This window comes from Amaranthus tricolor, chromosome 6 (assembly GCF_026212465.1).
Source record: "Amaranthus tricolor cultivar Red isolate AtriRed21 chromosome 6, ASM2621246v1, whole genome shotgun sequence".
NCBI lineage: Eukaryota > Viridiplantae > Streptophyta > Magnoliopsida > Caryophyllales > Amaranthaceae > Amaranthus > Amaranthus tricolor.
In genome coordinates this window covers 23284919-23299220 of record NC_080052.1, presented here as the reverse complement: position 1 = coordinate 23299220, position 14302 = coordinate 23284919, and the positions used below count along the sequence as shown (strand labels likewise).

The window sequence follows — 14302 nt, the reverse complement described above, 5'->3', positions numbered from 1 at the left end:
GAGATAAATGTCTTGCCTACATAAAATGTTGAGTGATTATTTTCTTACTTTTACTTCTTCAAATTATAGAGCTACTAATACTCAAACTCGTTTAATGAGAAAAGATGTGTGGTAATATTTTTGTCCAGTTAATGTGATTTGATTTGCATTTGGGTTTTGAATTTATTTGGTTGTTTCTTTCTTTGTGCTTAAAAAAGTAAAATTTCTTATTTAATGACATTGTTCATAAAAACAATTAGAGATGTAGAATTATAGATTGATTTAGTTGTTAAGGTTTTTCTTTTCACCCTTGTGAAAATAATTTAATTCTCTCATCTACATAAAGAATTAATTTTTCATTTTCAGTCCCAAGGGTTTTAATGTACTTATAAGCCCAAAATCTCTCTCCTTTTCCATGTAACCCCACCCTTTTTCCACTAGCCACCATTACCCACCAGTACCAGACCATGACACTCTCCCATCATCTGGCTGGTCATTTCGCCACTAAAAGTAAGGATGCCGCCTCCTGTGACGCCACGCCATTAGCCTATCGGCCGACAAACATATAGATAATTACAACTCGTAATCAAGCTTGATGGTGCCTCTACAATGACCAAGTGATGATTTTAAGAGACAAAATGACAGTTTTTAGTGTCATTTTTTATATAGCAAAGTGATAAATTAAGTGACAAAGTTGAGCTTTCCCATCATCAATAAACCTTTAACTGCCCTTTGATTAACGGTAATAATTGATAGTAATGATAATGATTTATGCTGTAAATGTTTATGATATCTATCACGTTATTTTCGGTAATGAAAGTTTATTTGATCATAAAAAATTCTTTTTATTTATAATTTTCAATTATCACCTAATAATAGTAATACCACATGTTCATGATAATACTTTGGAATGAATTTTATGTAGAAAATAAGATTGTTGAAGAGGAATAAACATAACCAATAAGTTCATCAAAATATTTTTCTATCAAAATTACACTAACGTGTCATTACCATTTTCACTTACTCGTACATGTTAGAGGGGAGAAATTGGGAATTTGGGATGAAAGTATAGGTGTGCAATGGGGTAGGTTTCCGCTAAGAGCATGTGACCCGGCCCGTTTATGAAGGGTTAAGCTTATTATTTTTTAAACCATTCGATCAGATTATTAATGATTCGACCTAAATTTAAAAATAATGGGTCGAATTAGGCTTTTAATTAATTGGTTGTATAATTTTTGTCGGCTATATATATGTCTTTGTTTTAAAATATTGACTCATAATTATATCTTGCTACTTTTCTTTGTGTTTTTGGCGGTTTCGGAGGAAAAGCTAAGCTAAGGCTATTTTCGTTGATTGCTTATAAATTGTTAGTAGTAGATTAGTATTCTACAAGTATTACAAATATACCCTGGCAACATAGGCAACCATGACTTGATCTCTCTTGGTGATCACCACATATATTAATATTGGTGTTAAAATAGAAGAGATTTTAGTTTTGGTGTTAAAATAAGAAAAATATTTGCGTGTTTCTTGATTTTGTGAAAATTTTCCATTGGTATAATTGCTAAGGTTTATTTATCGATGGTGTAGCAACTGTTGTCATTTGGCTTCATAGAATATTTTCATGATAGAATAATCTTAAGTTACCATCGAGCAAAATAACATATCAAAAATAAATAAATGGTCCAGATCGGAGCGGGTCTAATGGACACCCACACTGACTTGTTAATTTTTTTTTTTTGACTCAGCTTGGCCCGCTTTGATATGAAATTGCATCGGTTCGGTGCAACCTACCCTACTGAAGGAGATTTTGACGGAGGGAATGCATGTCACCATTATAGCAAAACTGCATAACAAAGCAAGAAAATTGAGTACATGAAGTAGGCAAAATGAATTTTTAAGTTAAGGATCTTCTTCTCCATCTAACCATGTTGAGTATTCACATTTGCACACAAGATAGCATATGGTTTACTCATCTAGTAGTGTAGCCCTATTTAGAAAGCGAGCTTATATGTTAGTTTGGTTTGAAAATTTGATTTCCAGTGTTTAGTCAATTTCTAATGTGAATAAAAATATTTTGATTTTCATAATTTGTTGTATGGGGTATGTCTTACATGCGATTTCAATGTGAGACGCGTATTATATATAGTTCAAATGATTTAATTAATACAATTTCTATTCTTGTTTTTAGGTCGTCTCACCGAGAGACGATTTCTCACAAGAATAGTTGTTCGATTTTTTTTCAAATCAAAACCAAACCACATTCTATTAAATTCCAACCTTATTACTTGTTTGAGTAACTTCAGCCTCTAGTCATGTCAAGAAACCAACTCAATCATAAGTTTAAGTTGATTGATGAGACACCATGATCGGATACGTTGTATACTTTAACACGCCCACGCCCCCTTACAAGAGAGCTTTTTGAACTAGAAGTGTGGATGCAAGTTTAAGCTGATGCTTGAAGCCCTATGATACGTTATATACTCTAACACGTTCCTTCACACGAAAGCCTATTGGGCTAGAAGTGTGGATGCGCACAAGCGCTGAATATTCCATTTAAATGAGGGGTGGTTGAGATTCAAACCCGTGACCTCTTGTCACGTTGACTCTGATACCATATCAAGAAACCAACTCAACCAAAAGCTTAAACTGGTGGTTGAGGCCCCATGATATGTTATATACTCTAACAAGCTGACTTCCAACACCATATCAAAAAAACCAACTCAACCGAAAAAGTAAGATTATAATTTAAGGCCCTAAAATATATCATAGGCTCTAACAAATATTACTATTAAAAATAAATTTAATCCAAGGAAAACCTATCTAAAAAAACCTACTGTCACCTCTAGTTTTGATACTTCCATTTATCTATTGGGCATTTGGAATGCATCATCAAAATTCAAACCTATAAAATAAGAGTATGGAATAGAGTAATTTCTAATTTTATTCTATTAACACCTCCCTGCTAATTATTAATTTAATTAATCTAATTAACTGAAAGAAAATGGTGAGATCATATTCATTGCTTGACTTGAAAGCAGTTGCATTCCCCAGTCATACCAAGCTTGTGGAAAAAGCTTACTGCACTTTTGACAAAATATCTGTCCATAAACTTCCGTTTTCTGTTCCACTCAATCGTTGTTTCAGAAAAACACTATCAATGGCGCTTGACCCAGGTTTGTGTTCATTATCTTACCCTTTTTATGTCTATGTAGTCAATTTCTATCAATCTTTATGTGGATTTTTGAATGTTTTCCTCACTTCAATCTTTTAGTTCTTAATGTCTGTTGTAGAATTTCATGTTTTGATGATTTTTTCTTCCTCTTTATATAGAGGAATCGTAGGAAGTTGAGATTATTGATAGTATGAATCCATTCGGGCTTTGATTTTGATTTCCATTATTCGAGTATATGTTACAAGTTGATTTTGATTTTGATTTTTACTACGGATTATTTCGGATTGCGAATGAGATTTAGTTAGTGGGGTCAATTTTAGACTAAGTATGAGTTACCCACAAAAATTTTGATCTTACACAGTGATGTGTTAGGTCATGACAATTCGTAACATGAGCCCACTTGTGTGGGCACACCCATGGGGCACCTGTGGGTTCGGAACCATAAACCCACGGGTAATGAGCATTGACTTGCAATACTATACATGTGATGAGTTTTACTCTTTTCCAAAATCATAAGGTATCAGGAGGATTACTTACCAAACATTCAATGCAAGTTTACAACCCTTTTAGTGATATGAGATCTTCCTCACATGTGAAGTATTTCCAATAATATGGGCAATGAAATTGATGAGGGCAACTTTTTGCTTGAAAAATTGTGGCTAGTTGGATTTAGATTTTGTTGTAGGATTGAATTTGATTTGTTACTGTAGAATACATGAATAGAAAGTAAGCTTCATTTTCTGATTGTGATGGGGGACTGGTTGTATAGGGGTTGAACTTCAGAAATCAGTTAGCTGCGGCGAAGTTCTTATTGAATTGTAGCAAGATTCTGGTAAGGTGAATTGATAATTATAATGGAGACCAATAAAATTAGGAGTGGAGAAAGAATATTATAGTGTTTTCTAGAAGAAGGTTTGAATCCACTGGCAAAAGTAATGTCATGAAATTATGTGCAAGGGTAATTGAAGTGAAGTAGGGTGGATGGATTTGTGTTGGAATTAGCTTCAATTTAAATATGAGAGTTAAATTGTGCAAGAAATTCAGTATGGAAGAAGATAATGGTGCGTGATTTTATTGAGAATGCTTAGGAATATGTAGAAAAAGACTTATTCGGATGGAAAGTTACCTAAAAGTGTGTCTCCCTTTCATAACACTCTAATTTAGGATATACACGAATGTAAAAACACATGGTAGAATTGGGTTTCATGGATTTGATAAGGTTTTGATTAAATGAGGTTTTGTTTTTTATCGCTAATATTGCTCTAGTGGATGAGTGTAGAGTAGATGATGAATTGAATAGAACTTTGGTGACCATAATTGGAGACTTGAGGAAAAATTGCATTAAAGTAGATTACTTAAAGTGTAAAATTGGCATATAGGAATAATTGATTAAGATATTGCAGGAATAGGTAGTAGAGAAGTTTTTATAAGATATTTTCCAAGTATGTAGAATGGATTATAATATTATTATTTTGTTTTGGATTGAGTTTAGATGGCTCAAATGAAGAGGCTAGGAAGCATCTTGAATTTCCTCACCTTGTTTTCGTATTGTAAAAAAGGTGAGTTTTATCATAAGTAAGTTTATATAAGTTTTGATAAGTACAAACAATCGTAACAACTGACAAGTTTAAAGCTTCAAGTAATTCAAGTTCAATTAACTTAAAATTGGTTTGTATTTGAATCAAAATGAAATTGGTTCAAATAAGGGAATCATTGGGGAAAAGTTGAAGGCTTGAAGCTACTACATTGTTCCTCTAAGGATCTGTTTGACTTTAATTGGTTTTCCATAATCCATATTTCGGTTTTTTGTGTGAAAAGTTGGACATATAGAAAATGGAAATAAAGGGAGAGGATGCACATGAAGAGAGCATCAACAATGCTAAAGTCTTAATTCATGCAAGGTAGGCTTTGGGGTTGACTAAATGAACTAAAACAAATTAATATGGGAAACTATTGCTAACAAAGAACAGCAGATAGAGAAAAAGAAGTGAATCTGGTGGAATTAGTGGTTTCTCTTGATGAAATGTTTTCTAACCTTTACAAATCAAAGAATAAAAAATGCAAACACCATATTCTTGGAAAACATTTTACATCAGCACTAACACTCCAAAGATGAGAACAAATTTTTTAAAGATTCCTCTTTGTTTGTGGCTTCAAAAAAGTCATGTTTGGAAAATGAATGTGGAACATTTGTTGATGTTTATGCATGGTAACATGAGAAGAGATGAATTTTTGGTGAATAAATTATTAGGGGGACTATGGCAGTTGTAACTATAAGGAATAAGCTGAAGGAGAATAAACTGTTGTGCTCGTACTATTTCCAATAGATCAGGAGATACTCGTATCCAGCCTGAAGTTTTTTGGAGTTTCTTTAAAGAACTCAAGAGAGACTGAAGATAAATAAGATGGATGGAATTAATGGACAAATCGGACTTTTCACATTTGGGTTCTGTAAATTATATTGTATTAGATAGGCTAAGCAATACACAAGGCTGGTGTCGTAACCTATATGTCCATTTAATGACCTCATCTTTTTGTGATTAAAGCCCTTATATTGTTGTTGTAGATAGAAAAGGTGTGCGTATACCAAACTAACAAATGAATTATGTAGGCCATCCACACCATATGTTGCTTGAATTTGGAATAGCTCTATATTTTTTAGTATGGAAATCTTAAATCAAGCCACATCTAAGTCTTTTTTCATGTACGAGGCTTGTTGTTACGTATCCATTTAGTATTAGTTTGATGTAGATTCATTATCTATGATTGTTTATGTTGTTAGATGTTATTATAGAAGATAAAATTAGATACATTTTTAAGTTGACTGATTTTAACTCAGTTTCTATCACCTTTCTTCAGTCAAAGAGCCACAGAAAATTACTGTGCTCAACAATCAAAATGAGAAGCTAGTTGGGCTGCTACATGATACAAGATCCAAAGATTTGGTGATAGTCTGCCATGGGTTCACAAGCAGCAAGGTTAGTTAACGTTTTTTGTACAAGGAACTTCTTGTATTTTTTTGAAAATGAGGATCGTAAGATATATAAAAAAAGCTGAGAGAATATTGTGAATATGTGTAGCCGCATCGGACAAATTATTTTTTTAAAAAAACTAACTGAAAATTTTCTCATAGGTAGCTAATTTCATGATTTGTAAAATCTATACATTGTTGCCTGATTGGCTAATATCTGAAGTATATTCAGGAGCAACACATCATGGTAAACATCTGTTGTGCATTGGAGAAGGAAGGGATAAGTGCCTATCGATTTGATTTTTCTGGAAATGGGTACGTGATGATTGATAACCTTATATAAGGCTCACTAATAGAAATAAAATTCCGTGGTTTATATAGTATCTTAAAAGTTTTGCTAAAGCTTATAGAATCAAGTCTCATGTTTTAGATTAGGATATTGTCATGGTCCATAATATGGCCTCAAAATGAGTATTGCCTTGAGCAGTACCATAAGATCCTTTGTATTGTTTTGTTTGCTTCTAATGAAATCTTTTGAAGGGAGAAGAACTATGGATGTTGATTGAAGACATTTAGAGAAGGTGTTATAACAAGAAATAATTTTGTTTTTGTATTTAGGGGTCATAGGATCATGAAAACCGATGTTTAGCTAGGAAAGGTGGCTAGTTACTAGGGTAGAGTATGAGATGTTTGTTTCTTGGCTATTCACTGCTAGGTTGAAGTTCATTTAAGACATATATTTTGCTTTTTTAGGTATCTTATGAAAGTTACTTTTAGCTTGCAGTGGGTTCTGTTTGAGACCTTTGTGGTTTGGGACCCTTCCCTAGACCATTGCTTTGCAGGGACGCTTTATGCACGGTGCTACCCTTTAGTAGGTTCTATTTGAGGCATAATTTATAGCTGAATTTGTTTTAGGGTTAATAAGACTGGAAATTATGGATTTAAATGGTTCATGTCGTTGAATTATTTGTTTGTTATTGTGGGGATGAGGTGTGGTTCTCAAATCATGATGTGCAAAATTACGTGCTTATCAAGTGTAATATAGACACGTCTATGATAGTTGATTTGTGCATGTGTAGTGATGACCACAAGATGCTTTAGTTGGTAGGGTCATAGGTGTGCGATTCGAATTATCCAATATGATGTGATTTATTTAATCTGCAAATTTTAGATCAAAATTACGTGCTTATCAAGTGTAGTAGTGACTTGCTAATGTAGATGATATAACATGAAGAGAATCAATTGTAAGGCCCATGGTGCAAAATACCACTAAGTATAATCGCATATCTATCTCATTGTAAAGATTATTGAAAAATCAACCGAATATCAACCTAATATCCTTTGAACCGACTAAAGTATGGTTTAATCTTTTGTGTTGCGGATAATATCAATTCGATATATTTGAAAGCCTTTACGACTCGATCAATATGATACTATGTGACTTTGTTTTGCACTATGCTCTGAATGCTACTTTAGGGCACCTGTTAATGTTACCTAGCCTGTATCATCTATTGTTAATTCTCAATGTAGTTTTAAATAATACATATTTACGTTCCTGATCTAATTTTGTCTCATTGTTGTAAGTGGTTAGTTTTATGTGTTTCTAGTTATAAACATGTAGACATCAGTTAGCAAGTAACAGTTGCTCTCTCTTAGGTATTTGCAACATTATTATGTTTTCTTTGACTTGTGAACAAAACTCTTGTTTTATTTATGAATTTCCAATTGCCATTTTGTTTAATTTATCTAATGATGTGCAATAAATCTTGCTTATGGTTTCCCAGAGAAAGTGATGGTTTGTTTGCCTATGGAAACTACATGAAAGAGGTGGAAGATTTACGAGCTGTTGTTGAGCACTTTAATAGTGCAAATCATATTGTTAGCGCAATTGTTGGGCATAGTAAAGGTTTGCTTCTAGTTTTGAGATTAATTGTTTTTGTGAGGAATTTATCGTCCTTGAACGTTTCTTGTGAGTGCTGACATTTTTTTTGAGTAAAATGCTTTTGTACATATTGATTTGAAAATATGTCTATGAGAGGCAAGATGTTTTCCATATCAATGTTGAATATGCTCTGTGAAATGTGAAATTTTTATGTGTAATATTCACTAAAACATTTTGAAAATGAGACATGTGATAGTAGGTTGAATGTTGTGTTGTGTTTGGCTGGAAATTATGAGTGGTTTGGTTTAGTTGTTTGGAATTCCGTACAAACTTTTTAAATTATAGCCAAATCAACCATGTTTGGTCCAATATGAATCCCCATATTTTAGCCCAAGGCTAATGTAATCATATAAAATGAAATTAGGCCACTAAGCACATATCAATATTTTTCGTTTTGTTTAAACGATACATCATTTAGCCAACCTCATATTGCTAAGATCAAAGAAATCACGGATGTTGTCGCGATTGCGGTAACGGTCATGATGTCGTGGACGCGAAACCTTGTGATGTTATGACACGTGTCATGGACATAGCCATGTGAACTGTTAATAAAAATCCTTTTTATCATTGTAATTCTAGTTTCTAGAAAATATTCTTTATTAAAGCTTAAAGTTGACCTTATAGAATCTAACAAAATTTTAAAAAATAACAATAATGGCCAATATTTTAGAATAACTTATTATGGTTGTCACTCCATGATTTTAAATTACATCACGTAGCAAGGTTTTGCGGTTCGGTAAAATCGGTAGGCTCAAATTCGTTATAACGTGGTCGTTATGTAACGGAACAAACTCATTTTTATTCCTTGGTTGAGATTCAACTAGCAAAACATTCAATTACCCGATTGCCTGTAAATGGCTTGCGCCTAGGCTTTCACCTAGGCAATGTTCTTGGGGGTTTTATGTACAGAACCTTACCATTGTAAAAACAAAGAGGTTGTTTCCGATGACTTTATTATGTTACAACCAATGGCCCAATTTACTATTGGGATTCCACAAGGAGCATTATGTTTACAACATATTATAAATGCTGACAATCATCTACTTGCAGCCTACTTTTAGTGTAAAAAACGATCAAAACGCAAGTAACAAACATCGAATAGATTTAAGCATAATTATTATTTTTGTGTCTAGCCTTCTTCTCTAGAAGCTGTAGATTTTGCTTGTCTTGTAGTTCTTCCTTTTCTGAATAGCATTGGGGTATGATTTTGAGCTTGATCTTTGGAATATCTCCTGTCTAGCATTCAAGTTATCTTGATTTGAGAAGAAATCCTGAGTGTATTCATACATCCATGTTTTGTATATTTGAGCATAGTTTGCTGAAAGCATGTCCTTGCAGGAGGTGATGTTGTCTTGTTGTATGCTTCGAAATATCATGATATCCCTGTGGTTGTCAATCTGTCTGGCCGTTATGACTTAAAGAAAGGCATTTCAGAACGTTTGGGTGAAGACTTTATGGAAAGGATCAAGAAGGATAAGTATATTGACGTTCAGAGTCAAAAGACAGGTATTACTTCATTTACCCAATTATTGTCCAGTTTTGTCTATATTTCACAAATTTGTACAAAGATTCAGAGACTCTCATTCAGCTAGTAGAGTACTTTTTCCATCTTGATGTTTGTTTAAGTGTATTGATCCTTGATTTCAGTTCTATTATTCACCAGAAATTCAGATCTTAAATAGTCCCTGGTCACGACTCACATCATCCGTGATGTGACTTTGGTGTTCTAGTGACTAAAATGATCTGCTTCAATGTGCTTGTGTTTGCTACATTCACTTATCCAAATTCCAATAGGTGGCTCACACCTAGCTGTGGGATTTGAGAGTCGAATATACACAACTTTACCCTTGTAAGTAATACAAAGAGGTGGTTTCTAGTTAACCCTTAGTAGCAAATATCATTTGCATTATTTTTAATAGAAAATGATGAGTTTAATTTTACCAAAGATAAAGAAAATATTTACAGCCTAAAGCTAAGTGGAGGAAGGAAAACCTTCTTAGAAAGACCCCCTCGTCCCCTCCCACCACAAAGCTAACCCAAACTAATTAACAATATGTAACCAAGTCCTATACTTCAATCCAACTTTTATCTATACTTCAAACTTTTCCTTTTCTTAGTACGTATAGAATGGCTCTATTTCTAATCTCAAATTGAATTTGTTTCATTATGTAAGTCCTGTAAGCTAAGCTCCTTATCATGTTCAAGATGAATCCTCCTAGTTGCACTGATTATTTGCCACTTCACTTGAATAAAAATGGCACATGATTCAATGAGCCATTTAAATATAGTTTATTATAAATCGCAACCAAATAACTATAAATCTTTACTCTATCAAGAATGGAAATGAAACGTGCTTGTGTTTCTGCTTCATAAATCAGCCATCAGCATCCCTATCTAAATAAGAGTTTCCAATTGAACCCATCAGAATTTAGATTTTTATATTATCAAGACTGTGATCCTCAGTTTGCTGATTTATCTCCACGGTCCTCTTCTCCTCCCCACCATTTTTCCATCATTTTTGTTGAGTCTGAGTATCTACAGTTGGTAGACACTACAGTAGGAAACATGCGAATTCCATCGAAACTAAGTAGTGGAGATAAATTTTCCCAAGATCTAAAATTCCCGTGAATAACCATTCTGAGTTAAGAAAGAAGCAGAGTAGCTTAGAGCTAGAGATTACTATTCATTCCAGAGCTTCCTCAATCACTTCCAATCTAGTCTCCCTTCCTAGTCGCTACACACTGAATCTGAATCTGTTTTCTTAATGTCCTCACATACCAGGATACACATGGCATGCTTCCATTAATTTGGTATATCGTCCCTCATACAGTAGCTGTTGCTGCTGATCAACATTATCAAAAGCCTGGCACATTCCAAAACATTTTTACTCTCTTTCTGCTTCTGTCTTAGCTTAGTTTTGGGAGAGAATATCATTTTGTGACCCAGAAGAGATGCACTTGAATATTAAGCCGAAAGAGGACCTCAACCAGCTGCATGATTTTCTTCCCTTTATCGCCCTTTATCCTAGTCCACACAGAATTTTTGCAACATTAGATATGAATATAGTATTATTTTTTTTTTGATAGAAAAATATAGTATTTTTTTTCCAAAACATGTGATGTTAATCTAGCACTGGGTCGATTAATTGAGTTTGGGTTGTTTGCTACAATTAATGCCCAAAATTCGTGTAGAAAAATTTTGTTCCAATGGGGTGTAGTGACTCTTGCTTTTCGATTTTTTTTAAAATTTTTTATATATTTGCATCTTTTCATTTCTTAATGATTTTATAATAGGGAAAGGTCAATGTGAAGTCTCTATGAATTTGGCTTGACAATACTCTGGTATCTTTCAGGAAAAGTGTTGTATCGTGTGACAGAAGAGAGTATGATGGATCGCTTGAATACAGACATGCATGAAGCTTCCCTTAGGATTGACAAAAATTGCAGGTTTGTGATAAAACTGTATCGACTCATTTGGTAGTTGATACTAAATGGTGATGATGGGAATGATTAATAGTGTAAATTTTCATAAAATTTACCATGTCATCCCCATGGTAATGAAATTTTATCATAAAGTTTTTGTTCATAATTTTTTATTATAACCTGACTTCTGATACCACATTTCCAAATGGTAATACATTGGAATGAATTTTGTGAAGAAAATGAGATGGTTGAAGTTGAACAAGCATGACCAATAGTCCATTACACTTGTTAAGAGATTTTCCAACCAAAATTAAACTGAATTCCCGTTATCATTTCCATCTTTTAATACCGACAATCAAACAGCCGTATAGGTTTTTACAAAAGGCTTATCACTTCTTTTCTTGTTTACATCATGAGTTAAACTTTTACCGCTATTATGTTCTTATAGAAATTCTCTTCGTTTTCATGTTAGTATCTGGCGGATATCCCTCCCTATGGATGGTCCAAAGTGTTAAGAGTATCAGTGTTCTTAACATTGTGGTATGTCACTTAAGAGAACGGGAAATAATTAGGTTCTCTATACACTAATCGGTTGTTACGCTTTTTGAATCTGTTGGTCCATGTGGATCTATACTATTCAATGTGTCCATTTTCCACAAAATTTAGAGATTCTAGTGGGAAATTTTGGAACTTCTTCTCACAGTTGTTTGGACCAAGTCAGATGTCTTTATTTTGTCATTCATTTTGATATTATATGACTATGATTTGGCTTTTGGATCAAGGGTACAATGGAACAGCCTCTTTGTAACTGTTGAGATACCGCTGAGATTGTTTTTTCCATTATATGGGTATGGCTGCCTGCATTCAATCTTTAATCCTACTTTGGGTGGGAGCTTATATAGCTTCGGAGCAACAATATAGTGTAACATAATCTTTTGAATTCACGATTCGCTCAAAATGACTCAGAAATAGCCCAAAACCGACCGTAATTTGTTTTTTCGATTTGCGATTTGCGAGGATACAAGCGAATCATTTTACAAACTATTGATATTGTATGGTATTATGTCGATTCAACTATCTGCAGTTTGCCAATTTTGGATATACGTCGTATATTTCTAGAAGGCAGGTTGAATTAATTTTACGGAACTCTTCAGCACACCAATTGACCCTCCCCTCCCCTCCCCTTCCCGTCCTTTCCTTCTAGAAATGTTATTCAAACGTAGTTTTAGTCACTGGTAATTTTTCATATGTTGCAGACTGGTAATATATTGCAGGACTAAACTTTTATACATCAAATTGATATTCTCTATATTTATAGGGTGTTTACTGTCCATGGATCTGCTGATGAAATTATACCTGTCGAGGATGCATACGAATTCTCCAAGATAATACCGAATCACAAATTGCACATCATAGAAGGAGCAAACCATTCTTTCACTGAACACCAAGACGAGCTTGTACCCGTTGTCACAGACTTCATTAAGTCGTGTTTGCAGCCAGATAATGAACGCTCTAGTTAGGTATGGTATGTATTTCTTATTATTACTCCCTTCACTTTAGTTTGTTTGTTACACTTTGACTAAAATTATGAGAACTAGCTGTGTAAATTGCGTCGTTGCTTATTTAGTTGTTCTTGTTTAACAGGTTTGTACGAGCAGATCGTCTTTTCTTAAAGATTTCGTAGCTCCAAGATTGCACATAGCCAAGATCTGAATCTGTGGCTATCATTTCAGCTAATGCCTTATATATGTTCAATGCATACATTGTCTAACTGTTTGATTTGACTGCTCCATGCACTTCATTATAGTGTGTACTTTCGTAACATTCTGTATACTCAAAAGCTATTTATGTATACTCCCGTCTCGCTTTAACGCTATCATTGATATACCTACCCTTGTAGGATTGGATCGTTAGATTGTAAAAACGTGTTATAATCCTATCACCCATTCTTGATATTGGAAGGATCTTATGATCCTATCATTATTAAGATCCTACTTAAGATTCGAGTCACTTTTATATTTTTGGATCGTAGAGTTATAAAATTGTAGATTTGACTATGATAACCATGGATAGACCTGTTCCTTTGAACTTTGCTTCTTTTGTTTGCAAATGTTGACCCCTTTCTTAAATGAGAAAGTCTCGTATGGACTTCTTCCATACTATTTTAGTATGCATCAACTTTATAAAATGTTAAAATTGTAAGTATACAAATCATTGACGAAAGAGTCATACGACATCTAAAGTAGAATCAACAAGTAAATAATATAACAATTGAGATTAATAATCACAAATTTTTAAATAATGGTTAAAGTAGATTATACAAATCTCAAGAGTAAGTTCTTCATACACAAATTCTCATATGTTGATCAAGTTTTCAAATAGGTTGATTTGAGAAATGAGTTGATTTCAATTTGGACCAACTCATAATTTGAACTTAACGTATTTATTTTTATCTGTTTATCATAGTAATATACAATATAAATAAGTCATAAATGAAAGTTTGTAATTAAATCTAAAAAATATGATAAGTCTATGTTGAAAACCAAACTTTAATTTAAGTGTCAAGTGATGAACCATTATTTTCAATTAAGAATTTTTCTCGGCCAAGTCATTAATTTGTAGTAATGTTTTAGTGTTCAATTAAACATTTAGTTGTCAAGTACTAACATGTTAGTCTAGACTTTATATCATAAACTGTTTAGTTTGATTTTATCATTTTTTAATTTGAACATTTCCTAATTATTTGTAATTTGATAAAATGTGTACTATATTTGTCATTTTTTCAATTTATTAACTAAATAAATAGATTATTG

General features: G+C 33.2%; 1 protein-coding gene across 2 annotated transcripts; it reads left to right on the top strand.

Annotated features, from left to right (window-relative positions):
* Positions 1-2807: 2807 nt before the first annotated feature.
* On the top strand, positions 2808-13577 carry LOC130815092 (uncharacterized). 2 transcript variants are annotated; one of them, XM_057681439.1, is made up of 8 exons: positions 2808-3155; positions 6014-6132; positions 6358-6440; positions 7910-8031; positions 9406-9573; positions 11420-11513; positions 12808-13014; positions 13134-13577. In XM_057681439.1, the coding sequence occupies exons 1-7, from the start codon at positions 2984-2986 to the stop codon at positions 13007-13009; spliced, it is 960 nt and encodes a 319-aa protein (XP_057537422.1). In that variant the 5' UTR covers positions 2808-2983; the 3' UTR covers positions 13010-13014; positions 13134-13577. The 2 variants fall into 2 exon arrangements, with proteins under 2 accessions (XP_057537422.1, XP_057537421.1); XM_057681438.1 differs by having other exon boundaries at positions 2880-3155; positions 12808-13009.
* The last annotated feature ends 725 nt before the right edge of the window (positions 13578-14302 follow it).